This window comes from Montipora capricornis, chromosome 13 (genome assembly GCF_036669925.1).
Source record: "Montipora capricornis isolate CH-2021 chromosome 13, ASM3666992v2, whole genome shotgun sequence".
NCBI classification, from domain to species: Eukaryota; Metazoa; Cnidaria; class Anthozoa; order Scleractinia; family Acroporidae; genus Montipora; species Montipora capricornis.
This window is the reverse complement of record NC_090895.1, coordinates 34,718,732-34,745,607: the sequence shown is the minus strand read 5'-3', so window position 1 is coordinate 34,745,607 and position 26,876 is coordinate 34,718,732. Positions and strand designations below refer to the sequence as shown.

Here is a 26,876-nt window from a genome sequence, read left to right as displayed (position 1 = left end):
AGGAGTAATCAACAGCAAAATGGAATGAGACAATCACCGCGCTTTCGTCATCATTCTCATTTACCCTCAAAACTTTAGAGTATTTGGGATTAGGTATTTGAGGCGCTTTTACCGCATGTGTCGATTTTACTGCCAAAATTGTTCGAAAAAATGTAAGGTAATGCACACAACAGATTTTCAGGAAGATTTACAATCCCTTTTGTCGCTTTAAAACCGAGATTATTGAACTTAGCTCAAGCGAACAAGTAAACGGAGAATTCGAGGGGTCTATTTTTGGAGAAGTTTTACCAGCATGTTTTACTGCACTCGCGTCATAAATATATGTGAACGATTTTTTAGAAGCGTCTGCACATGGAGGAGGGTCAGCGGGTCCGTGGTGGTATACGCTCGGAAAATGGGAAGAGGGTGTTTTGCAATAGCAATTTATGACGTTTCGATCTCGCTGAGATCATTTTCAAGTTTAAAAAATAAATAAATAAAACTTTGCATATAAGTAGTAAAATCACTCGTGAGGATATGAAAAGCGATAAAAATGTGGAAATATGTACTAAGCGTTACAAAAGGTAAGCGATAAAAACTAAAAAAAGGCTAGATAACAATAGGACAAAAAGCTTTGCAAAAGAATATATGAAGTACTCCGAGCTATAAAAATAACGTTGCGCGGACTTACCTTTTGTAACGCTTGGTACATATTTCCACATTTTTATCGCTTTTCATATTCTCACGTGTGATTTTACTTATATGCAAAGTTTTATTTATTTGTTTTTTAAACTTGAAAATGATCTCAGCGAGATCGAAACGTAGATTTTTATTGCTAGTTTTTATCTTAAAACGATGTGTTTCGAAGAAACTATTAGCAATTTATGAACGGCCAAAACGTTAACAGTTCAGTGACTCAAACAGAACCTCCTTTTGAAGCCAACAAACGCACCTTCAGTTTATAAAGCAGTATAGATATATCTTACCTTAAGGAGAAGTCAAGAGAGGGAGCACAATTCAATTCAGTAATTGGGAGAACAAGGGTGCTAAACGCTTGCGCACAATAGTATTTTCAATTCGGAGCAAACACTTGAAGGTCACAATATTATGCTCGGTTCCAAAAATTTATTCATTCTCATTTGAATGGCTTTGCAATAAATATTTCACAAAATGTTTCTCTCAACTTATTTTAAATCAATTGTATTTAAATTTTTAACACTTGAAAAGACAAGCGCGTGCTATTCGTAATTGTTTAAACATCTTTCCACGTTAATTATCCGCTGCAAATCAAGCCAATGGCAACCTGCAAAGAGACGATTTAAAAAGTCAAATCAAAAACAGTTTTTGAAATTTTAAATGGTGACAGAAGAAAACTTGAGATAAGAGAACAACTTATCACGTTTCTAAAAAAAAAGTGATTGCATGTCAGGAAGTTCCACACTCGAGGTGAAATCGCCTATCAAGTGTGACAATCAGACTCCTGACAGTTTTTCCACATTTAAGCTTGGTTTTCACTGGGCAAGCACAAGTGCAAGTTAGCGTTAGAGCGCTTATTTCACCGTGAAAACGGGGTTGACGCAAGCTTAAGCACAAGGATCAAAACTTTTCCTTTTCCTCGTGCTTTCGCTTGCGTCTTGTGAAAAACGAAACGTAGCATAAGCAAAAGGAAATTTGCTACGTCTGTTCAATCAAAGCACTCGTTCCAGATTCCCCGCGTCTGAGCATTTGAACAAAATGGCGGATGCCGTGTTTGATTTTGCTGCTTATGCCGACGTTGATTTTCACTTGCATAAGCAACTTAAGCTCGTGCTTGGGCTTGCGTCGCTATTGAAAACCAGGCTTTACTGTTACCTATTATTGAAACAATGTGCAGGACCAATGGATTAAAAGACGGACAAGTGTTCATTTTTAACTGACGTTTAGCTGTCTTTTTTTTTTTTTTTTTTACTTTAACACTTTTCTAGTAAAGTTTTGTCAAAGTTCGGCTACTCATCACAGATTTATGTTGAAAAGTGTTGTACAGTACCGCCGAAGAACTCCTTTGCATCAAAAACCGAAGTCCATATGGTTTTTAGCTGCTTGGAAGATGATATAACACTGTACTGTACTTTGTTTGCCTCGATGCATGTGCAATTCATAGGAATGACACTTGCTATACGATTTTCTTGGTGTATGTTTGAATGCTCAAAGAAATTCTCAACATTTCTCAAGTTGTGTTGAGTGTGACATGATTTAAGTATCGGTGGGAAAGTTTTCACTTGAAGCATAGGATCATCCATCATAGGAAACTGAGTCGCATTTTAAAACTAGGGGAACATTCTCTTGAGACCATTTCGTAAATGGAAAATTTGTTATGTCTGGTATACCTCTTCTTTTGAGACATTCAATTTTTGAAATGAACTGGCGAAATGGCGTTCTACTGTTTTTTTATTTTTTTTTATTTTTCGGAAAAAATGAACGAAATAGTGAGAAACGGTGCGACTTCAATTAGTTCTCAGCTTCTCAAAGTTGATCTCTTTCCCTGCGTGGAAAGGAAAGGAAATGAAGGAAGGTGCTCTTAAAATTACTCTGTAATAGTTATCTCGGTCTTTTGAAATAGAAGTCCTACACGGCTAGCCTTTAAACAAAACGCACCCCTTCTCATTATCTGCAATAACTATTCAGTTTTATATGTAATTTTTCCTTCGAGAAACACGTGCTAGTGGAGAACCTTACTTCATTCTTTAGGCCTAAACCACAATAAGAGCAATACTACGAAAACCACCGATCTGTGGAATGGGCCCGAATCACCGTGTCACTGCCCCGCCCACTTTCGTTGACAATTTTGATGAAAATCCTTTCCCACGGGCTTAAGGTGTACTATAACGACCGCACCAATGGAAAAACACGTTTTCCAAAATATATTATCTCTGTTTTCTCTGGCTATCGTAGAAAAAACTTCCTTCGAAGAAACGTGTGGTGAAGTATCCCCCCTTTCCGATAATGTCTTGTATAATCTTCATTCTCAAGTCTCCTCCGAGAGCTTTTCCACGATTATAGAGCCTTCCATATGCTCTTAGTTCTACCAAAACTCTTCTTAAGATTTTGAACTATTTACAAGCGAAAGCGAGTGGGGCAGACACACGTAAACTCTCACCCATTCCACAGATCAGTGGTTTTTGTAGTAAGTTAAACAATAATAATAGTTTCAAAAGAATGTACCCTTGGTTGGTCAGACAATACATCACGTACCTAATTGATTGTGGGTGTTGCTTCTCTAAAGAATATGATAAACAAAGTTGGTGTAACTACCCCCAACATTGCTCCAACACTTTATTTCATCTCTTTGCAACCCATGCTTATCATAGGTCAGTGCAGCGTCAAAAGAAGACCAGCATTCGCCGTAATATTGAACACCAAAGTACTCATAGCCTATATCACGTGCCACAAATGCGCATTGCTGAATAGTTGCGTTCAGGTTGTCCCAGTCCTTAAACGGCCGGAAATTGGCATACAGAGTAGACATCGCACGGTCCGTTGATCTATCTTTATAGCAGCCAACGGCTTCTAATTCGGGTGGTGCATCTATAAAATAATCAAACGTAATCTTACCAAGTATGGCAAAAATGAAAATAATAATTTCAATGCTCTTTTCTTCATTGTTTGCAAGATAAGCCGATCAAAATTTTAATTCAGGCGGTTTTCAAATTGAGCATTGAGCATTCAGGGATAAATTTCAAGGAGAATCGACAATTGAGCACACAAAGAGTGACCTTCACAGCCACGGTGTATTGAGATAAAAAGATTTTAGACCTCGAACTATGAGAACTTCGTCTCATACTCTATTTGAACAGTGTGACGGTTCCCATCTGTGTTTTGTGATACTTTGTTACTTAATTTAAAAATATTATGTCTGAATGGATGAAAAGCTACCGAAGCTAGTGAATTATGCCAATCGAGAGCATTCGGCCTCATATCTCCCACTGAGGTAGGCAATTTGATGATTTTGTGGATAGACGAAAACCAGGGTTCTCGGAGGAAAATCCTCGCAGTAGGGCTCCTGAGAACCAATACAAACTCAACTAACTTATAAGGTCACCTCTAGGATTTGAACCTGGGAAGTGGCGGGAGACTGGTGCTGTTTTAAGTGCACCATACCTGTCCCCTCTTAGACAGGCTCTATGGGTTAGTTATTTTTTGAGAATAGAAGATTTAACCGTTCAAAGATGCCGTTCAAGTTTCAAAGGCAGTATTTTTTCCTTAGCTGTTTCGTGTGTGTCGGTCTGGCCGGGCGTTTGGGGCTTCCCAATCTCCCTAATGGAAATTCAGACCAAAAAAAAGAAAGAATTATTGAGGAATATTGTGGAAATTACCGAACGAGTAGACGACACTTGTATCTCCACTACCGATTCCGTTTGAGCACCTTGTTTTCCTGTTAGGAGGCTGATAGAGATAGTATGTTTCTTGCGCGTCTGCTCCTGACATGCATAAACCGTCATGACCAAGCGCAAATACATTGTAGTTCTTTCTGCGGGTCAACTCTTTGCATTGCCTTAAAGCATGAGTTGGGTTGTTTGCTTGTGTAAAGTCACCTAGCGTTTCTGAGAATAGGTCCTCGGGGCTCCTAAAACAGCCTATTTCATACGCTGGAAAAAAAAATCTTTACAAAGTTAAAATTAAAGTGAAAGACATTTTATCGAAACATTATTCGTCACGGCAAAGTGAATCGTTTGACAGTGGAAAGTAGTCCAGACGATTATTCATTCCAGTCGGCCGGAGAGAAACTATCGCATTGTATGAATTTGTACGGAATTGGTAACCATCAGATGACGACCATATTGAAAATTCAATAAGTGCCTCTGTGTTATAACCACCTCAAAACAGAGTGAGTCAGTGCCAAGACATGGATCTCGTGAAACTAGAATTAAGGTAGCACTCTGATTAATCACAACCCGAACTCGAAGAATTGCAACTTGTTGAAAGCGCAGGAAAATGCTCACGTGCTAATTCCGCGCGCATTCTGTTGAAAAAGTGGCGCTAGATTTTCAAGCCAACCCCCGGGCGTAGCAATTGCTTTTTTGACACTCTATGACGTAGTTCGTTACCTGCCAGAAAGTGTGCACGTATCACATCAGCAATTGTACTTAAAGGTTGAAAAATGATTCCGCAATGGACTCTGCCAATTCGACATAGATGGAATCACAAAGTTGACAAAATTCCCAGCAAATATGTTGGCTCATTTGTTCAGCTCTTACCTTGACAAGGGTCTGAAGTATTGTCGTTATTGCACGGCTCAGTTCTGGGAAGGGGCCTGGGTTCATATTCGCATTGTATGTCTGCTACGTCCTCTCTTTCGCCCGCTTCATTAGTTGTTAAGCATCTAGATATGGTGGTTCTCTCTCCGGGTAAGCATAATTGCGAGCACTGCGTCGTGAGATAAGATTTCAAAAATAGTGCAATTAAACCAAGGAAACTCTGGCCTCCAAACACACATAGCTAGATGATAACTAATTCTGGTCATATAATGTAATGATAATGAAATATATGCAGTCTCCTAACTGGTTCGGCACCTGGGCCTCTTCTGGCTGTTCTGACACAAGCCCAGCGCTACAGCAAGTGAGGGTGCAGCATATTGTGTATGCTAAACGTGGCAAGAGTTTGCTGAACTGACTCACCTCTGACCAAGTTGTGGTCCATTGGGCTGGGCATTTGATGTCATTACAGCGACGAAACTCAGCTACAGGCTTAAGTGTTGAATTACACAAAGCTCCCGATTCGTCTTTCTTGTACTGCGTGTCATCCACCTTCGCGCGGCAAACAATAGATTTTGATTGGCTACCGTTACCGCATGTCTTGGAGCATGCCTCCCACTCTGAATGCCATCTGTAGTTCATTTTTCAATTTGAACAAAAAAGGAACACAAAAATATTAAAATGAGACACCATAAGTAGACGCGATGGCTTGATAAAGTAACTTAATGGTTAATATGTCAGGGTCTCTCATTGGGCTAGACCACTTAAATTCCATAGAGTCGTAACAAAAGAGCCTACAGTTTTAGCGTAGGAAGTTAAGAATGACATTTTTGCATTTACCACTACAACGTAGTTGAAATTAAAAACTGGTTTCTAATTTTCCCTTGCTCTCAGAAGCAACAGCCTTAAAAAACTAAAACTTAAATCGTCTGTGAAGTCATAGATAGTGCCACAGGTCATGTACTCACCTATATTCGAGGAGCAAAGGGCAAAGTTTGACAGTATCCGGTTTTGATTTTTTGCCACAGCAGTTCTCACTTGCATAGGATTGATATTCTTCACCAGTGTCGTTGTCAGTTCGCAAGCAGAATACATCCCGCTTTTGCTGACCTGTGAAATAGTGATATGGCTAATGATAAAGGTGTTGGAAAAGTAGTTCCTTTGTTGCAATATTCATTATAGCTACTATACAAAGAACTAGTGGTACTTAGCAAAAGGTCTAAGATTTAGATGATGTCGAAAGTACTTTGCAATTGAAGTAATCCTAAACATCTCTCCTTTAGTGTTTGACACGTTTTTTAGCAGTTACAGTGGAGCCGGAATCTTCTCAGTTTTAAAAGAAATTTGATAAAATGATAGTGGAATCGTGGCAGAGACGATGATAACCTTCGAGACAATTCGTCCAATTGTTCATCCTCCAGGTACACGTGAGTGGAAGCGAGGCTACTCCAGCCTCAAGAGGCCTCAGATAATGATATTTTATTCCAACGTTTTGCTCCCATACTTGGACAAACTGAAAAACAATTAAGAAAAGAAGTTGATTTTAGTCATGAAAAATATAGCTTTATAGAGAAGTTGATTTAACACGATTTTTTAAGCAATTTCTCATGATGGTGTGAGACAGCCGGGATTAAGGGTCCTCTTCAATTCCGAAGTTTAAAACAACCAATCAGGCAGTTTCGCGAACTTTCTAACGTCCGAGACAAAGGTAGAGACATGTTCATCGTTGGTTTTTCTTATTGCGCATACGTTCTGCGCATCTCGAGATACTCGGATTTCCTATCGGTGATGCATACTAATACAGTACAGGGATATTTTTGCGCGGTTTAAAATTATGCAGAGAGAGTTGATCTTAGTAAGTACTATTGGTATCCAAAAAGAAAATTGGGGATAACCATGTATTTTTCAGAGATAATTAAGCTTCAATTTGAGAAAGAACGCCATACATGGCTTTGTATTTTAAAGGTTTTTACAATTATTGTTCATGAATTATCTTTGAAAAATACCCCCAATTTTCTTTTTTAATTTCAATAACACTTGTTAAGATCTACATTTCCCGCATAATCATAAACCGCGGCAAAATACCTTTGAATTAGTAGGCACCGTACTTTAATTGGTAAAAAATGTGAAGTGAGGAGAAGAATTGGAGTATAAACATGCAGTAGGAAATATCAAACTTTTCTCCCTGTAATATGTGGAGGCTCCAGAGTTAATTTTGGGGCCCCCTTTTTTTTAATTTTCATTAATGACAAGCCAAGTGTAATCTCCAACTTAGGAAATATCTATTCCCCTCTTTGTTGATGACTCTAAGTGCTTTCGCTTAGTCCTTGGACATGGTGATATTCTAGAGGACGATTTGAATGACTGAGTTTTTCAAATGGTCTTGTACCTGGGGAATAGAATTTAATATCCCAAATTGTAAGGTCCTGAGGATGGCTAATATCAAGTCGGTACTTGATAGGGATTATTTCCTTCGGGGAATTATGTTAGAGCATGTGAATGTGAAGAAGAATTTTGGTGTCCTCTGTTTTAGGCCTAGTTCAGATTCATTGGATTCTTATTTGAATGTAATGTATGTGGAACTTTGATTACATTAAATTCAATTTCAAATAAAATGAGTTGTAAAGGATGAGCGAAAAATGAAAGAAAAGTGCATGAGGGGCTAAAAGATGGATGAAAATTAATTAGAGTGGTAAGTTAGGAGAGGGTAGAGATTGGTGAAATAGGCGGGAAAAGATCGGAAGGTAAAGAGGGCAAAATTAAGAGAAAATGAGAGGAAAGAGAGGCCAGGATGAAAACATCGAAAGGTGTACCGCAGTGCTTTCAGTAAGACCCGGCTCTCGCCGGAGTTCCAGCGGGTGCCCTCTTGCAAATCGCCGGCTGTATTTCTGCTTTAATGTGCTCGTATGGAGTCAAATAATTCACCCTATTAAATGGTTATTTATTATTGAAAAGCTATTAAAAACGTTGGAAAAACCCACCAAATAGTTCATTTATACACTACTCTTTGATTTTACCATTGAAAAAGGCACAAGTAGTCGTTTGCGAAAAGCATCATCACTAAAGGTCACACTCCAGCGCACATTACATGATGTTAAGAAGACTCGTTTTCATGCTACCTCTTAAACAAAGCGAACCGACATCGCGGTCGAATCGAAAGGAGTATTAATTGAAAAATCGTTAAGAAATCGCGCAATAAGTTTTCGTAGTCGTTGAACCAGTTATGCATCTTCAGTTCCACGATGAAGCAGCAGCAGTCCATGCTGTCGTTTCTTTCTGCTTTTACAAATTAAAAAAGCTCACGAAAGCAATCAGTTAAGTATTTTATAGTGTATAATATACAAGAGATTAGGACACATAATTAACACATTAACCACCTTGAACTATATGAAATACTTTCAGGCGTTAAAAGTAATGGATGCTTGGGTCTTAATATTTTGCCTCAAATCACTGGAAAACGTGTTTCCGAGCTTCCGGACTTCAAAACTGTTCTTGGTGAGCATACCCCCAGGCCTCCCTAGAACAAAGGGGGCCTTCGGCCCCGTTTATTAGCTCCGGCAGGTACTAATTAAAGGGAGAAACTTACTTCAAATCTTACTGAAAGCATTGGTACCGTATATAAGAAAACTCCATATTCCCCTTCCGCTCCGAAAAAATATGTGATCATCTATCAGGTGTTTACGTCGCGAGTGCTTTTCTATGCAGGACGAACTATCACTTACCACTATTTTCAGAATCGTGTTGATTGGTCCATCAATTTCAATGCGGTCCGGAAATTTAACGTTATTGATGTAAGTTATTTTGGTTCCAGCAGCGTAGAATACCTTGCCCCACCAGCTGGGAATGGGGATCAGATTTGTTCCATTTTCATCTTGAACTCCTAAGAATGTCAATCAAAAGGTTTATGTTCCTCACTGAACGTATATGACTGCCACAACTAAACCCATCAGAAAAGTAAAGGCCGGTTTACTCGGTACGATTTGTCGGCCCGCTTTATCGGCCCGCTTTATGGGCCCGACGGCGTCGGAGCGCAAATCTTGCTTGTATTTTGACAGCCGATGAACGACTGATTCATGGAAATAAAAATCCGTCCGATTCAAAAAATCTGTTGCAGTGCAACAGCTTTTTCTAAGTCGGGCTGACACTCCGAAAGAAAGCGCCATGTCAATCAAAGGGTATGTGAGTGGGTGATGCGCATAAATACTTAAGGCTGGTCGGAGTCGTAAGAGCGCTTATGACCTAGTGAAAATCAAAGATCGTAGTCATAAGAGTCATAAGCTCGACGGAATCGGAGTCAGAAGAATCAGAACGTTCCCATTTTCTTCCGACTCCGCTTATGACTCCGTCGCTTAAGATCCAGTGAAAACTAGATTGTCGGAGTCGGAAGCAGAAGCGAAAGAACCAACCAATCACAATGCTTGGAATCGAGTATTATGATTGGTATATTCTTCCGTTTCCGCTTGCGACTCCGACAATGCAGCAGTTTTCACAGGATCATAAGCGACTGAGTCATAAGCGGGGTCGGTGTTCTGGTTCCGACTCCGACAGATTGATTTTCACTAGATCGTATCGTTCTGTGCTTCTGATTACGACTCCGACTCCGTCGCTAGTGAAAACCAGCCTTTACAATTTAAGGCGTTCAAAATAGCAGATATTAAAAGGACAACGGGAATATCTTTTGGGGAAAAATTACACGTTTTACACAATTTACACGGTACGATTTATCGGTCCTACAAAACCGGCCAACAAATCGTACCGTGTAAACCGGCCTTAAGGTCCGACTTTCTATTAAAAAGACTTCCCATTCTCAAATTTTTTGAGACAATTTCGTGATGTTACCTTGGTTAAGGATAGAGCTTTGAGATGTCATGCGAAGAGACTTTCCTATATGGATTAAAAGACACCTAAGAATCGAGTGAAACTTTAATTTGTTTTCTGATTTAAGTACTTAGCTGTGCGATCACTTGTCAGTGGCTGTGTATGTATTTTGGCCTCGTTTTTGACTTCTTTTTCACTTTGATTTTATTTTATTCTATAATGTAAGCATTAAACAAACGATCACCGAGCAAATTATAAGTGGCTGTTTTCTCCTCGAACACAACATGAGTACTGCCCACAGGTAGAACAACAATGGTATCCACTGCATGATAACCTGAAAGAGTATGTAAAATTTTAATTTGCCTTTTTTTCAACATGATACTAAGGATTTCTACTTTCAGTTTTCGTTTATTAAGTGAGTGATCATACAATAGTAGTGATAGATCTCAGTTGGGGTTTGTAATATAGAAAGCTGTAGCTGGCTTGTGAAATTCATGTTACAGAATGGTCATATTATTGAATGCGATTAGATCTGCATGTGACCTGCGCACTACGTTTCTATTGGATGTCACTTGTAAATGATTAACAGGATGAACAAATGTCCACTTTATGTCGTAGAAAGGTTTTTCTTACCGTATCTTGAGAGGACTTTGGTGTAATATGAAGCTATCACAGTACACGAGTTTCCGTTACCATCACAAAGTCCGCATCGGTCCCTGAATTTTCCGGACCAAAGCACGTGATCACATCCCACTTCCTGTTAAATGATAAGTGGGGAAGCCCAATGAATCATTATTAAACGTAACAGTTCTAATTACGTCAATTGGATTCTCGGATAGAAGACACCAAGCGCATTCGTATAGGCGTCGACCTCGTGCTTGTTGACTTAACCTTGGTAGAGAAGGTCTTAGGTTTTCGATCAAATGCAAGCAATGGAAACAAATCTACAGGACTTTGAAACATATATTCCTGTATAAATATGGACCGGATTTAAAAGCTCAGCTCCCCAAGTGGTTGAGCGATCGAAGGGCTACATGTAGTTAACAGTTTGACTCGGCACTTATTGAGGCTGATTGATGTTAGGGGAACCAGATCTTTTGGGGGTTATATGTATGCCATTTTCACTTCCTAGGAAATTTTAACGTTTCGATGTGTGTTTCAAAGATAATGTCTGCTGTCTTAGTGGGCACGTAAGGAAACGGAGCTAGCCCTGTTACGAGGGTATTCAATGGGACATAAAACGGCTTGGGCATAAAAGCTTAAATAATATTCTGATTTTGAAAGGCTCGATACTAGAGAAAGTGAAACTTAAAATCGCTACCATGTATCGATTAAAATTTTCACTATCAAGGCCTACGATCAAGAAGTATCGCTCGTCGATCTGGACCTGAGAAGTATTGTAGATGTCCTTCCAGGATCCCGGGTGGAGTCTCTATATCTTTACAAATTTCGTACCTGGCATTCTCCATCCAGGCAGACGTCATAGACGGAAGCATCCAAACGATTGCAACGGGCTCCGTCCTTGACATTGCCATAGAAACTGTATGTATTTGCTAATTTACAAGCTAGATGGCAAGGATTGGCTCCTAAGTTTGTGTAACAAATAAAAGAACACTGTCAAAATATCATCATCATAATTTTCATTGTTATGCTTATAAGACGGTCTTAATTATTGTCAACAGTTGTTTTCAAAGCTGGCGGCGCAATAAACATGTAACCACAACGCAGACCGAGTAGCTGCGTCCTATGCGAAGAAGGGAATCTTTACGGGCGTAACTGTTTACATGTTGATAACGAGCCAGTTACTTCCCATCAAAAACTAATAAATTCTTTGGTGGCAAAAACGCTAATGAGCCCATAGATTTGTAAAATTTGGAATTTTCAAGGCGTCATATCATTGGTCAGAGATTATCTGGTTTATCGAGTTCAAATTTTCAGAGTAAGCTCATTATGCAATGCACTTTCAATACTTTATTTTCTGCTGACTGATTTGAAAACGATAGCGTTTTGCTAATGAAATAAAAAAACGTGATCATTTGAAAAATCCCCGATAGAGGAGGACAATACAATTTAAGGTTATATTGAGTTGTGAGGTATCCTAATAAAGGTGACCTTTTCGTAACGTTTATTTCAAGTGTATCATACCTTGAACTTGATGAAAGGCGAAATTTTCATCAAATTGCCTACACTGCTGATCACGCATCTCAGTCTGACTTTCTGGACAAGTCACCTGAAAGTTGAAACGAGTGTAAAAAGGGCGTGTTGTCGTATTCTTTGAAAAGCATATCTTAGTATCATATGAGTAACATACACATTTAATTTCTGACATTTTTTCTTCGTCCGTTTCTTCGAATTTTTAACATTTAGTTTTGTAATTGGCTGTGATTATTTTAGATGTATTATAATTCTTTATCACAAGTTTTGGACAGTGTTGAGTTTACCCAGGGTTTTTAATAGTTTTCCAAGTTTCCGGATTTGTTCGAAAAGTATAACGGACACCCCCGCCTTTTTTGAAGGGAGTCTTGCGGCATGCTTCCCGAAGAATATTTCAAGCCCCGTTCCTGAGACTGGAGAGAACACGGATCTTTCTTAAATTCGCAGTAAAATTAACCAAGATTGCCTTTAAAATGGGGCTGTTTAGGAATGATAACAAAAAAAGACCACATGTTATGACGATTTCAAGTTTCATTTGGTTGTCCATCAGTTTACGAGAGGTCAGTGAGTTGGAAAAGAAAAACTGGAAATGTATGCCATTTTTAATCAATGAAAAGCCCACTGAGCCTCCGGCCTGAAGCAAAAACCATGGTCAGTAACCAGTTGATACTTATTTTCCAGGAAGCAAGTGAGAGCCTTTTTCGTCAGTCTCCCGCTAAAACAGAGGATTTTCCTGTTACTTACGTTGGCGTTGCATATTTCCCAAAATGCTTTGGACTCGCCAACACATCCTTCACCGTCATTCTGAGGTCTAAGGAGAACGAAAAGACAGATAAATATGGCCTATTTATGCAAGACGTCCATTCGCCCGTGAACGCATGCAAGGAAAAACTACTTGACAGTAGAACAGTACTCAACTGATCCCTTTCAAGTTAGTATAAAGGAATTACTACTTACTGTGGGTTGGTACAACTTCTGTGTCGATGACGCAAGCCTCCGTCACATGGTGGGGAACACTCAGTGAATTCGGACCATTCACTCCAACCTCCATGGATCTTCGGTAAGCCATTATCAACACATGATCCTCTAATGCACCACTTACAATGGACAATTCAAACGGAAAGTATTTTGTTAAAATGTTGATAATCATAGCTGCTTATTCTTATCTCAAAGAGTAAATCCCGTTGATACCTTTATTTTTTTTTCAGGTTTGTTTGAGACTCAGTATTTATCATTCTGTCTTGAAATTATTAAATATTCGCAGTTCAAATTTATGAAATTTCGTGTATTCTCTATCATTAGAAAACGAGAGTACACAGACGAATTCAAAGTCTGCTACGAAGTTAGCCACAATCCATTGTAGCATTTAACTGATTTTTTTAATAACTCGGAGCAAGGGTATAATGATAAAAAGCTGTCTCATCTCTCTTTACCGCTCCATTGTCTTGTTTAATAATTAACACAAAAGTAGTCTTACTTCAGACGCCAACAACGACATAGCCACTTTTGTGCATAAAATAAGATCTACATCTTCAGCGTATTCGCAAAACCTTTCCATTTTTCTTCTCTTCACATGCAACAGAAATGTGAATCTCTTGGTAACTAAAACCCAGGTCTTACTTTCCTCTTTCCACAAGCTGTTCCCTCCAGTGGTCTTGATAAACGTGACTTGCATCTATACCCGTCTTGTGTGCAATAAAGAGCTTCACATGAGCCCTAACATTAAACGGAATCGAATGGAGGTAAATAGCATTAAATTTAGTAAACAATAGGTAGGTAAAAAAATCAAAGTTAAAAAATGTCAAAAAGGCAAAAAATGAGGCGTCTCGACGCTTCTCTGTTATCATTATATGGTCAAAAGTCAAAAATAAATTGTAATTCCTTTTCGACTATCCTAACATACCTCCCTCTGAACACATCGACTATACCCAGTCCCATACTGGTTAAGGCACTGTTTGTCCGCGTCCACTAGTTGACCTGGGAGCTTGGTTAGAGTTGATGGAGAAGATGTTGGACGCGTTGGGGATGGTGGATCATCAAGACACCAAGACTCGTTGCTCCTGTAATTTTGATAATAAACACATTGTCATCTCAGACTCGTAAGCCAATTCAAAACGTCTGATCTTAACGACGCATGAGTATTCACCTCTCGTTTCCTTTATGCACGACCTCAGTTCAAATTTCATTCCGCCGACAACAGCAAGAGAGTTTGATTGAGGGAGGTAATGGGTTCAGTCGCCCCGTGTCTTGAAACTACTTACGAGAGCTGTTTCTTTGATATGTCAGGGGCGTAGGAGCCTTTAAGCCAGTAAGCCCGGATTTACAAACTTTTGGACATAATTATCCAAACTTTTTTCCCGGTGAATGATTTCTCTTTTGACTTCGCTTTTTTTAGGAAAAGATCAAGAAAGGAAATTTATAAATTTATTTAATCTCGCGTGGTTGTTTTAAAATAAAGCCGAAACTATTTAAATGTGTGTGTACTCATAAATATCATAAAAACTGAGAGAGCCGATCCTTTAGTTTGGACAGAGGTTTACGAGCGGGAGAAGCAGATGGCAGCCGAGTTCGTTATCGAGCCAAGGAGGCCAAGAACCACGGGAAGGCAACGCCATCGGGCAAATATCCAAGCCGCAGCTCTTGAATCCTACTGGCAAATAGCCGTGTATTTTCCCCTCATCGATCACCTCATACAAAATGCAAGACAGCCTGCTGTCCATTCCTGAGGACAATATCTTGTCCCTTAAAAGCTACGTGCATGCATTCACAAGCGACGTTCGGGATAAGGCGCAATTTTGGAGTTCTTTTTGTTCACTGATTATTTTCAAATTGGACAGCATGAAACTCACTGAGGGGGCTGCCGAAGGATAACGATGCAACAATAAATAAAACTTAAACTTACGATAAGAAGTATTGCAGACCTCGCCTGCTGCACGAAGACCACTCGAGAGACTTTGGTCCCGACGTTTGAACCGATGACATGATGTTTACATAGTTAGGGCACGACTCGCTCCCATCGTGATTGAGATGAAGGCTGTGAAAGGTTAGATATTTTGGATGTAGTTTCTGTTTTCACCCATGCAAGAAGGAACATTTAGTTACGATATTCGTGTTAATTAGTACATTGTACTGATATAGTGCTTTCTCGGGATTTCTTTAGACCTTGCAGTGTGGGTTTTAAAATGAAATATTCAAGTGATGCGCTGGGCAGCAACATACGCACTAAGTTCTGCAGGGAAGCATTGTTCAGAATGGGGGGATTTTTTATTTATTTAAGCAACAGCATTTATGTTGTCGGTCAAATCCGGTCTCAGGTTGAATCAGTTTTTACTTAGGTTAAATTGGTGATCGTCATTTTATCTAGGTTGAATGTGCTCTCTACCTTAATTTAAAGCAGCTATCAGCCCCCACAAAGGACTGAAACCACCTATACCTTCATTCAAGCTCCGTCTTACGCATTTCAACACATCTTCTTAATGTTTCGTATCACCTTATCGGTTTCTGTATTCATACACTTATCCATTCAGTCTCAACTTTAGGAACCCTTAGATTCCAGGACGAGAACGAGAACGAGTACGAATTTTGACTGCCAGTTTTTGGCGAGAATACTTACAAAATTTATAACCCGTACGATCAATCTTACTCTTTGTTAGCAGTATACTAATGAGGTTGTTCAGTTATTCTTATTGCTGGTAACTGAGCCTTTTTGCTGATAGAAAAATGCCAAAAAAACCCGTGTTGTTGACTTGTTTTGACAGGACGACGTTTTTGCAAAACCTCGTACCAAAATGACGACGGTACCACGTTTTTCCCCGCAAAATGACGCTGGTTTGCGGGCGCGCGCTGTTGTTTTGTGAGAAAATCTCATACTCGTAGTCATTCTTGTCCTATAATCTAAAGGTCCTTTATACAACATAGTAAGGGAACAAAGACCTGTCCTATGCAATTACCGATACTCGAACTCGCACCTTCCAGATCTCTAGTCCTCTGTTTTCACCAACACACTACAACGACGAAGATGCCCAATCCCACCACAGTTCTTTTCATTATTTGCTTTTGTATAAGTCAATTGATATCCATGTTAAGTGACCAAAACTAACCCTAACCTGACCCTAATTTGTCTCTAGGCTTAATTTAGGCTCCAAAGAAAGTTTCTTCAGTTTGTCTGAGTGTGTATTCAACCTAGGTAAACTGAGGATCACCAATGTAACATATGTAAAAACGGATTCAACCTGACAACCGATTTTACTGGCAAACATTTATACCCAAAACTCGGTATTGTTTGTGAGTGATAACGTAAGCATTCTTTACTTACTTGTGACCAGTTTCGTGTGCAATCAAATAAGCAGTCTGCAATCCATTGTCACCTTGCACATTGACAAGATCTTTACGATAGCAGATATTGCTTAATACCGGTGCAACGCCTGTTAGTAATAAGAGGTTGAATAGGTAAATACAGAAACCCATAAGAGTTGAAACGTGTAACGCGCGTTCACAGCTTCCGAATATTCAGTGCGAACTGATTGGTTGAATGTTTCAGTGCTAAGTACCATATTTGGAAACCCCCCGCTCTTGTTGTTCCAAATATGGTACTTAGCAAATCGAATATTCAGAAGCTTGTTTCCCAACACACAAGGGGCCGTTACACGTTTCAACCCTCTGGTAAATACGAATAGAGATACAATCTTTATTTATACACGATATTAAATTCAAAGCTAAAAGCTTGTTTGGTCGTGTACAAAATTAACGATTAGTGATAAAATAAATGCTAAAAAAATATTAAAACTACATTCAAGGGAATAAATTAAAATCATTCATAATAAAATAGGCATTTAAAGAATTTAAGAGGACAATTCAAAATATGAAATTCTTAGATCTGTTGTTGATTATTTGCGGGGCTAAAACGTTGAAATTAAAATCGTTAAAAGCCTAACATGTAACGACATTTTTCAAAAAGGATTTCATGTCCGTGTAGTCTAAAATAAAACATTTTGAACGACCTATGGCGTTCCAGAGCACAGCCCCTCTATAGGCAATGGAGTTGACCGTATTTTTGACGAAAAACTCGGAGTTATCAACCCATTCTTCATTTTTTAAACAGATCTGTTGCTGTGGGTTATCAACTGTTCAGCTAAAGCTTGTGGAAGCATACCATAGAAACCTTTGTAAAAAAGCTTAATTATACAAAATTTACATCGATGCTTTAAGGTGTTCCACTTTGGAGTGGAGTATAGAGCTCACCAATTTAAGTATTGTTAAAGCACCATAGCATTGAAGTCACTTGTAATCCCAAGTGTCTATACATTAAGCGACAATTGCTTAAATTATCCAGACAAATCTCCCTTATACATTATGCTACGTTGAAAATAGTCAGATCCTGTAACCTAACCTTGCAAAAACAATCAATCTTACCTCCGATTGGACCACTGTAGGGAAAAAAAAGAACAGAAAATACGACAAAACTTTAGTAAAATAAAGTGTTGTTATATTGATGCAGTATATGCACTCATTTTATTTGGCGCACGAGGGCCTATTGTGCCATAGCTTGTACGAAGTGGGCATTTGACATATTTCTCGACAAAGCAAAAACAAACAAATCGGAAAACAGAAAAACAGCAACAATCACGTGGACACCCCTTACACCAAAACGATATCAACAGTAGTTGTATTACCACCATCTCAGTGTGAGAGGCAGGGTACCCATTGACATATGGTTATATTTTTATTATTGATCTTGCGTCAAGTGTCAGTTGTCTTCTCGCCGCAACTCGCTTCGGTTGCTGAGTATTTGGTGTGTAGTGGGGATATGAGATCAAAACAGTACACCGACAACTGAACACGCAAGTAGCAACACCAACTTGCAATCTCTTTCAAAACTTTGGAATCACCAATGAGCGCCAATGTACCAACCTCCCCAATGTACAACACGCATTTGTGATGTAATGTAATGGTTAACCCTTTCATCTTACCTGCGGATGAGAGATGCAACATCGAATTGCAGTGGATCGGACTGGTTATCTCTGTTATTGGCTCGAGCCCAAGTACCGAGTTTTTGCACTACCTTGACATGTGAAATACGTGAATCGGAAGGGTCTATACCGAGCTAATAAGGAAAAAGAGAGGAGACAAATCTTACAGCCCTGCATTGATTTCTACTGCACTGTACTGTTGCTTTTCTTAAAAGCTAACAGATGAAGGGTTTTAAATTGTGTATTGTTTTTTAATTTTACGATTGCATATGACCTGTTGACTACATCGGTCCATGTTTATTTAGTTGATTGAGTAAAAAGCCCTAGTTTCTTTTGGCTTCGCTGAGCTACACATGCAGATTTGGTTTAAGTGGACACCGTTTTTTTATCACATGATGCGCTTCGTCTAATCAGTTTAAAGGGAAATGCTTTTTATCTACCCGAGCTGATGAAACGAAGAATAATCCAATATTGATAAATCTATTGGTAGATAGATAGCCTTTAATTTGGAATTTTAAGTATTTAAAGCTGTGAAGCTTGTAGGGTCGTTTGTGGCTTAATCAGAAGCGATATATACAAGCGTTTCCGCCAGAAAAGCGTCGCGCTCAAAACGCTCTTTCGAATTTGTATGGTGACTTCCTACTTTTACTTGTTGAGTTTATATATATATATATATATTTGTTTCCTGCATTTTTCATGTTTTATTACTCGTTTAATGTAATTTAGTGCAATTGGCATAGGATTTCATTAATGGGGCCCGAATCAAATCATACCAGAGAGACGTACATTTCAGGCATCCTGCTGAAGATTACGTCGATCGTGCGAACATTACTTCCCGGAGATTGTCGATATCTTTTGCCAATGTAATAAGAACCAGGGTTATCATATTGAACTTATTTCTGTATACCTCTTTGTTTGTGATAAAAATAAGACGTGATACGACGTAATTGATCCTGATATCACCAGCTGTTCTGTCCTGAAAAATTGCATTTACCTGTGAAAGTCAACGAACATCAATTAGACAATGATGTGCGTTCATGGAAACAGCTGCCTGAGCAATTGTGTAAATGTTCTTGTTTTTTTTTTTTTATATATATCTTGCCGGATTGTTTGGGATTTCCCGTTGCTCAATCCTTATATTGACTAGAACTCGTTAACTTTACCCAGTCGAATCAAAAACGGATATCGTTCCAGTGTACCTATTGGTTGGCCGGAAACCCTGTGAATAATTAATGAACACGAGATATAGTTATTATTCTTGTTTTAGTATTACTTATCTGCCGTACAATACTAGCAATAAGGAGAAGGAATTCTTCCGCCTTTTCTCCATGACTTGCAACCACTTGCTCGTCTGCCAATAATGCCACTTCCAGATATTTAGTAATCAATCCTGCTCTCGTGAGTAACTGTCGGGGTCTTTTGTCTCTATCTGCAAAGTAGAACACATTCAGTTTATCTTGAATACGTCGTGTCTATGAGTTTTGAATAGTGTTTGTTGAAGCGATATATATGGATGTTACCATCGTCTAAACCTAGTTTGCTTGTTCTCTACTTGGCAAATTTGAAAATCAATTTGATGTCAACGTTTGTAAACAGAAAACAACTATTTCAAGGAAGGTTATGTGAACGAGATGAAACGACCTAAGTTTCTGAAGATTCACATGAAATCATAGGAATTCACTGCTCGTAAGTGTGTATGGTTTCACACTTGGAGCTTATCCTGTTTTAATTTCGATCCAGAAACACTCAATTACAAACGATGTTTTCAGCTTACTTTCCATGGTTTGGTAAAAGTGAGAGAAAACCTATATGTTCATCAAGGCAGCACTCTACACGAAAGCCAGCTTACGCTGTACAAAGCCTGGTCAGAAACATATGATATTATGCCAACATACAGCGTTAGCGAAAGCAAAGAAATTCTAGAAGAGCAATAGGTATAGTTTGCAAAGATCTTCGAAAAAGTACCAAGAGATCGCAAGAATAACATTAAAAATTCTCTTTATTGAACGTCGGTAGTTCCTTCAGCTACGAGGCTGGTATCAATGGAAGCCGACGGTGCACCCTTTACCCCCCTCCCTCCGTCAGTGCTCTATTTTACGGGTATTTAAAGCTATAGCTACACGGATCAGAGGAAAGTCGAAACAGACGCTGAAGTCAGCGGGAATCTAACTGGGGACCTCTTGCTCCGATAGGCGCGCTCCAATCAGTTGAGCTACGACTGCTCAAACAGACTTACTTAGTAACAGGAACAAAATGTGGACATGGCTAAAAAAAAAGAAGCTTACAATCGATTGACGCGACGGCGAGATATTTCGTAGTGTGTGGGCTTCATCACCGGGAATGAAATAACATTCCAGTCACTTCTTCGAAACTGTGTATCAGTTTAGAAAACCTCTTATTTTCCTTTTACTTACGTTCCTTTTCGTCTGCATAAGTAGAGGCACCTTTTTATACTGTGATGAGCTGAGCACGTTTTCACAGGTTTCGCGTTCCGTCACTCTTTTCCTGTAAATAAGATGCGGTTTTCCTCCATGCGTACCGTTGGCGTGTTTAGCCAGATGCGGAGGCAAAGCGTAAATCACAAACGTATCGTTTGACCGTTTCAGGAAACCAGTCTGCCAAGATGAGAAAATATGTCGCGTATGAAAACGAGGAAAAAGGAAAGGAAAGGAAAGGAACTTTATTTAAGTGTCTGGTAGATTTAGCGCTGGAGCACTAATTGGGAACACTGTAAAGTGAAATTAACAATTTACACAACAAGTCAAATGTTGGTTTTTGAGGAGAGGGGAAACCGGAGTACCCGGAGAAAACCTCTCGGTGCAGAGTAGAGAACCAACAAACTCAACCCACATATGACTCTGGATCTAGGAATCGAACCTGGGCCACATTGTTGGGAGGCGAGTGCTCTCACCACTGCGCCATCCCTGCACCCCCAGGATTTGGATTTTTTCGTTCAATACGTGAAGCTGATAGCCTTTCTGTTTTGAAGACAACCTAACAAACACTCTTATCAATACTGGCAGTACGACAGAGCTCAGTACTGTGATCTTTCCAGATCGGTCGCTATACCAACCCCGAGGTTGTGCTAGGCGTGTCGTCACTTCGTCACCGCAACTACACCGTCCGACAAAGACCTAATATACTTTTGACTTATCTTCCTGTTAGCTTAGCCGAAATACTAATCAAATATAAATTTCAATAACTTGACCCTCCAAAAATTCCCCCCCCCCCCCCCGGAGCCCTCTCTCCCTTGCTCTTCCTTCCTGTGTAGCTTTTTTCCAGATTCGACGCGAGCTAAGCCATTATCAGTTCCTCATTTGTCAACGGTTTTAGTAAAAATACCAATTCTGAACACTCATTTCTCACGAGCCCACCAAATTCAGTCAAATATTCCTGGTTAAAATGTTCCCACCGTTAAAATTCCACCGTAGAATTCAAGTGCAAACGATTTTCTTTCATTTCAATCCGCTAGCTGCGCAGTTGAAGCCCTGCCAGCGACGTCAGGCAGCTGTTAGTGTCCTAAACGAATCGATAAAACGATGAAAGAGCGCCTTTTTAACGCTCAACACCTCACAGCGACCGTTGAGTTTTCGCTTGGTTACGAGTCTTTGTTGGTGGCTTGGTAACGAGTCTTTGTTTGTCTTTGTTCGTTACCAAGCCATTCTGAAATTATGTCAATGTCGGCGATTTTTGATACACTGGCATAGCGTTTTGCATCAAAGTTGAAAATGGTGTTTTTGAACGGGAAGTTAGAGAAAGTATGATACAAAATAAAAACACGTAAAAAACTCCAGAGCTCAGGTACTATCTTACCATTCCGTCGCTAATGCTCAGGGCCACTAAAGAGTTTGGATCTGGCAAGAGTTTTCCAACCAAGTAATGGGTAGTTTTTGAAAGTGCTCTTCTGATTCGTCTACCATATTGGTCACGTGTTTCCAACTTGAGACCATGCGCCATAAACTTTGTGTTTCGTCTAACATGAATGTGGAAGTGTTCATGTAAAGCGTCGATTTTGTACTGGACCTCATCATGATTTGCTTCATTTTCAATCATAGTACGCTTCGTTTTTTCCGGTCCAAGGAAATATGATTGAAATTCGCCTTTTTCGGTTACTCGATAAGGTATTGTGACATTGTATTCCGGAACTGAAAAAAAATGTGGTAGAAAAACTTGATTATTGATTCTGAAAACGTAGGATTACACTTATGTAACACACAGCTGAGCATTCAAACAACTGTAGAGATAAAAAAGTAATTTGACTAAATGAGTTATCGTGACGTTAGGATGCCAAGTGGAACCCATAATTGGTTTGGAACTGTCTTGGATTCGCGTACGATGAAGACGTTAATCATTCCTTTGAATTTTATAGTTTTACCTCATCCGCACCATGTTTATTGTTATCTGTGCTAGGAAACTGAGCCGCGGGGTTGCCTTTTTGTGATATATAAGTACAGTACACACTTTGTCTATGTCTCCGGGCTGTAGGAGTGTAAATCCGTGGTGCCAATAGGCCCGCAGCGCGTGCATAAATAAAAAAATAAACAGATTTGTTGGAAGCGTGCTTGAGTTTCAACAAAATGAGCCCCCAAATCGGCAAGAATTGTGACACTGATGAATGATAAAGCCACTGCTATTTCCAAAACGATGGAATTACCTGGTGATAGATAACCTCGTCTAAGAGAGTAAATTTTGACTTTGTAGAAACAATGGTCAACCTCGATAGTTGGGCGATTGTGATCTTTGTGTTGAATTCGCACATTTTAACACTTGAAAGAAAAAAACAATCTAACAAAAACAAAAACCCGGTGTCTTGCCATCATTTTGACACAGATGTATCCTGTCTCGCGAGTAAACACGCAAGGTAACTTGATCACGGCGCCCGCTGAATTTGATGTCACTTTCGATTTTGCGATTCACATGTGCAGCCAAAAGTACAATCGAAAAATTGAACTTAGCAAAAATCTTCTCAAATGTTTTTCCCTCATGGTAACTATTTATATTCTCGGTTCAAGTTGTTTTCATGTCGCAAACTTTGTTGCTGATGACAAAATATTTTATTGTCGATCGACACTTACTGACAAGGCTTAACTTCAGTGAACTTTTGTCGTAGAAAGCTTTCAGACGCTCAGACTGCATGCTTACACTTGTGGTGAAAAAAAAGTTGAAAATGATCAGCATGTCAGCCTCGAAGCCAATGTTTCACGATTCCCTTTTATTTTCTTCAATCTCTCTGGGTTACCTAAGGCATCTACCATAGCACTATAATGATATACGGTACCAAAACAATATTGTGTACTATTAGAACTGCATATTGCGCAAAGATAACCTTTGAATTTCCTGAAAGAGAAAACACAGCTCAGTTGACAATTATGGAATAAAGCGACGTGTTACTGCACCACCACACGTACGCAATGCATGCCTATTTTTGTTGTTGAGAGGGGATGCGTAATACAGCTGAAAGCAGAGATGGAAATGTCGTCTTTTGATTAATCAAAGTTGAGTGTACTGCTGGCTTGCTGCTGAGTAAAATAATCTGACTCCCTCCTGCTTTTAAACTTTAAGAAATAATAAATTACTTTACTTACCCTACTTAATTAACATTAACCGTTAAGGTATTTTTTTAGTTTTCTATGCTTATGCTGCCATTACTTATTTACTTAGCTATAGCGGTTTCCAACTAGAAAGCTCTGCTCCTTTGGAAACAGCACACCTATTAACTAACTATATTATGGCCTAATATCGTTCTTCTCTTATTCTATTATTTATAATAGACATTGTGTGTAAATGCTTCTGATAGTGTGAATAAAGAATTGAATTGAAAATCGTGTTGCCTGCATGGTGTTCCCTTGCGTCGATTCTCAACCATTAAAAGAGAGATTTAACACCGCGTTTACGGCGAACGGCAAACGTCGGACTGAAATTTCCCGTTGTTTTGGGGGTTATGGTCCATCGTTGATTGGTGGTTTGTTTTTGTCCATTGTTTTCTGCTAAGGCAATCCCAGGAGACGTTGTAATAACTGCCTACTGCCACCAAAATTTGCGCAATGCCAAAAATGGAAGAAACCTTCCGTTTTAGTGAATTTCTTGTCTGTTAGCTCCAGACATCAAGCTACTTTTTTAAGAAGCAAGAAGCAAGAAGCAAGATCGATAAGTTAAAATAAGAGGATTTTTATGATTTTATGAAATCCAAGCAGCGCGAATTCTTGTGTGCCGCTTCAGGCGAACCCGATACTAAAACTCTCCAATGATTCGAATTCATTTGGAGGTATGCACCGACAATCGCAATAATTGCTTAACTCGTCGCCGCGAAGGATTCATCCCATATTATTAATACGAACTCTATGATTTCAAAAGTCCACTTCATGAAAGAGGAACCATTGATCTAAGACTAAATTAATGAGCTAGATTTTGGTTAGAGAAAAAAAAGCGTTCGAAAGGGGCAGAGTTTTATTTACTTCTTTACGCTGTTGTTAGAAAGAATAATGTATTAGTTGCCCCAAAAAAGGAATCATGTGGCATTTGTCTTGGCATGAGAAGAATGAACGCCTAATTTTGCTTCTGGATGGATGTGGACTGGCTAAGTCGCTTATTGACGGGCTTGGTTCTTCGTGTAAACCATCGATTATCAATAAAGAGATCAAAGTATACCGTTAAGCGAATTGTCCACAGCAAAAAAACCGCTTTAGTTCCTTTCTTGACATGAAATGATGAAGTCGCTGCAAAAAAAGAACACCATATTGAAAAATAAACCAACTCTGGACCAACAACTAACTAAACTTAAATTTAGCGTACACATGCATTTTCCACATGTCAATAGAACTCACATCTGTTGTTTCATGTTCAAGGGTTTCAGTTCGGCCGAAGCGAGCGAAGGTTCAAACAAATTACGAAAATATAGGGCCTGAAGACAGAATCCACTTGATGTTAAAGGTGTCCATACCATTGGTTCAGAGACCTTTTCTCTTATTATTATTTTTTATTTATTTATTTATTTTCACATGACTTCATTAAAAAATTCGAAAACTGAATCACGGGATCAGAGCCAAAGCCAGGGGCTTAAATGGCCTAATGGTCAGCAAAGATTTAGTGATGCCATCGTGTAATCACTTGACAACAGGACAGCGCGGGACATTATCGTGCATGCGAGGGAGCAGAAAGGACGGGGAAGTTATTTCAAGGTTGAGTTTATATGCAAGGTTTTTACTGTATAAATATATTGTAACAAAGCTACGCTACTTAAAGATACTACATACATTAAAGAGAAAATAATTTACTTAAGTACGGCAAGAATTAACACATACACAAAAACACGCCCAAGAGACAAATAGAAAACGGAGAAGTTGCAAAACAGTTAGTAGGGACCTAAAGATCTACGACGGCGACGTCAACGAAAACGTCACCTCAAAATAAAACTTTGCTCTATTATAAGTCTTTCGCGATTATTCCATCTCGTTCACCTCCTACAATATGGACGAAGTATCCCAAAAATAAATTGGTACGAGCGATTTCAGAGTGAAAACCGAGAATGAAAGATTCTCTGTTGTATGCTCACGTTGTCGTCAAAACCTAAAATTTAGTGATTTCACGTCGTCGTCATGCAGAGAACCGCAAAAATATGAGCTCAAATCCGTGCCGCACGTGCAGCACGATTATTTATGCTCTTTTAACCAATGATATTATTGTTTTCTGGCGTTTTCGACGACGTCGTCGTCGTAGATCTTAAGCTCCCTAGTATAAAAGGAAGAATGCGGACCCGGACTGCGGACCGGGTGTAAAACACGAACTGAAAGCTGCGAACCAGGTACAAAACACGGACTAAGTAGAAAACACTGTGGAAAAGGCACAGAGCAATTAACGAAATGGCAACAGGCTGACGACATGAATTAAAGTCTGAAATGGAAATGGTGGAAATAATGTTTCGACCATAATTGTCACGTCCTTAACTGACACTTGATAGATGTTAGCTGACGTTTCTTCAGAGCTAAGACACCAGCTTTATATTTAGAAATCGAGAAATTTGAAGGACTTCAGTGGGAGATGCCATTGTGATACTTAGTTTTTGTTCACCTCGGTGTCACACGGGTCTATCTTTGAACAGCACTCGACCAAGAGAATAGCTGTTATAGTCCATGCCCTGATTTAGTAAATTACGCGTACTCACTACCGACTTCAGCTTCTTACGCATACTTTGGCAGTAAAGATTGCGTGACAAGCCAAACCACTCTTCCTTTGTGTTGAATCCATCCGGCCATCCTGGCTCGAACTACGACAACAGCAGTAAGAGGACTTTAATATAAAGATGGAAATATACGAAGAGTTGAAGTGTGTGCCTGAAATATTTCCATTCTTCCCCATAACAGTTTTTCCGTTCCCTCTAGTCTAAAACTCTTGGAGTAAAGTACAATTTTGAGAAAATCTATACTCTTACTTTCTCTAGCTCGGTCGATGTTGCAACTGAGCATTTATTTGTACGTAGCAATATTTTGTGCCACAGAATGAGAGGACTCAATACCTCTGTATCTGGGCCAGTACACTCCTAGTTTTGTTCTATACTCCGTTTTTTGGTACTCCGATTTTTCATAGCTAGTCCGCAGTCCACCTTTTATACCAGGTCCGCGTTTTATACCTGGTTCACGTTTAAAACCCGGTCCGCAGTCTGCCTTTTATACTAACCGATTTGCAAAACTTTTAAATGGACAAGCTTTAGAGACTTAAATAATAGGAT

The 26,876-nt window shown here is 39.3% G+C and overlaps 1 protein-coding gene across 1 annotated transcript; it reads right to left on the bottom strand.

Annotated features, from left to right (window-relative positions):
* Positions 1-1,097: 1,097 nt before the first annotated feature.
* On the bottom strand, positions 1,098-26,403 carry LOC138029523 (A disintegrin and metalloproteinase with thrombospondin motifs 6-like). Its single transcript, XM_068877234.1, has 26 exons — positions 26,339-26,403; positions 24,800-24,831; positions 21,965-22,296; positions 20,562-20,766; positions 19,438-19,580; positions 19,059-19,145; positions 18,152-18,285; positions 17,595-17,608; positions 16,498-16,606; positions 15,085-15,216; positions 14,086-14,242; positions 13,803-13,898; positions 13,140-13,279; positions 12,927-12,993; positions 12,174-12,258; positions 11,484-11,614; positions 10,662-10,785; positions 10,273-10,362; positions 8,933-9,090; positions 6,597-6,723; positions 6,179-6,320; positions 5,634-5,841; positions 5,214-5,382; positions 4,332-4,604; positions 3,211-3,543; positions 1,098-1,282 (listed from the first exon to the last, which is right to left on the bottom strand). Exons 1-25 carry the CDS (start codon positions 26,401-26,403, stop codon positions 3,236-3,238), a joined length of 3,528 nt encoding a protein of 1,175 aa, XP_068733335.1. The 3' UTR covers positions 1,098-1,282; positions 3,211-3,235.
* Positions 26,404-26,876: the final 473 nt, after the last annotated feature.

Excerpts from the sequence above, each read along its gene's own strand:
- LOC138029523 (XM_068877234.1), bottom strand. The coding sequence starts at position 26,403 with ATGGCCGGATGGATTCAACACAAAGGAAGAGTGGTTTGGCTTGTCACG. Across the intron at positions 13,280-13,802 it reads CAGCTTGTGGAAAGAGGAAA|TGGTGCATTAGAGGATCATG; the intron begins GTAAGACCTGGG and ends GTCCATTGTAAG. Across the intron at positions 12,259-12,926 it reads GGGAAATATGCAACGCCAAC|GTGACTTGTCCAGAAAGTCA; the intron begins GTAAGTAACAGG and ends TTCAACTTTCAG.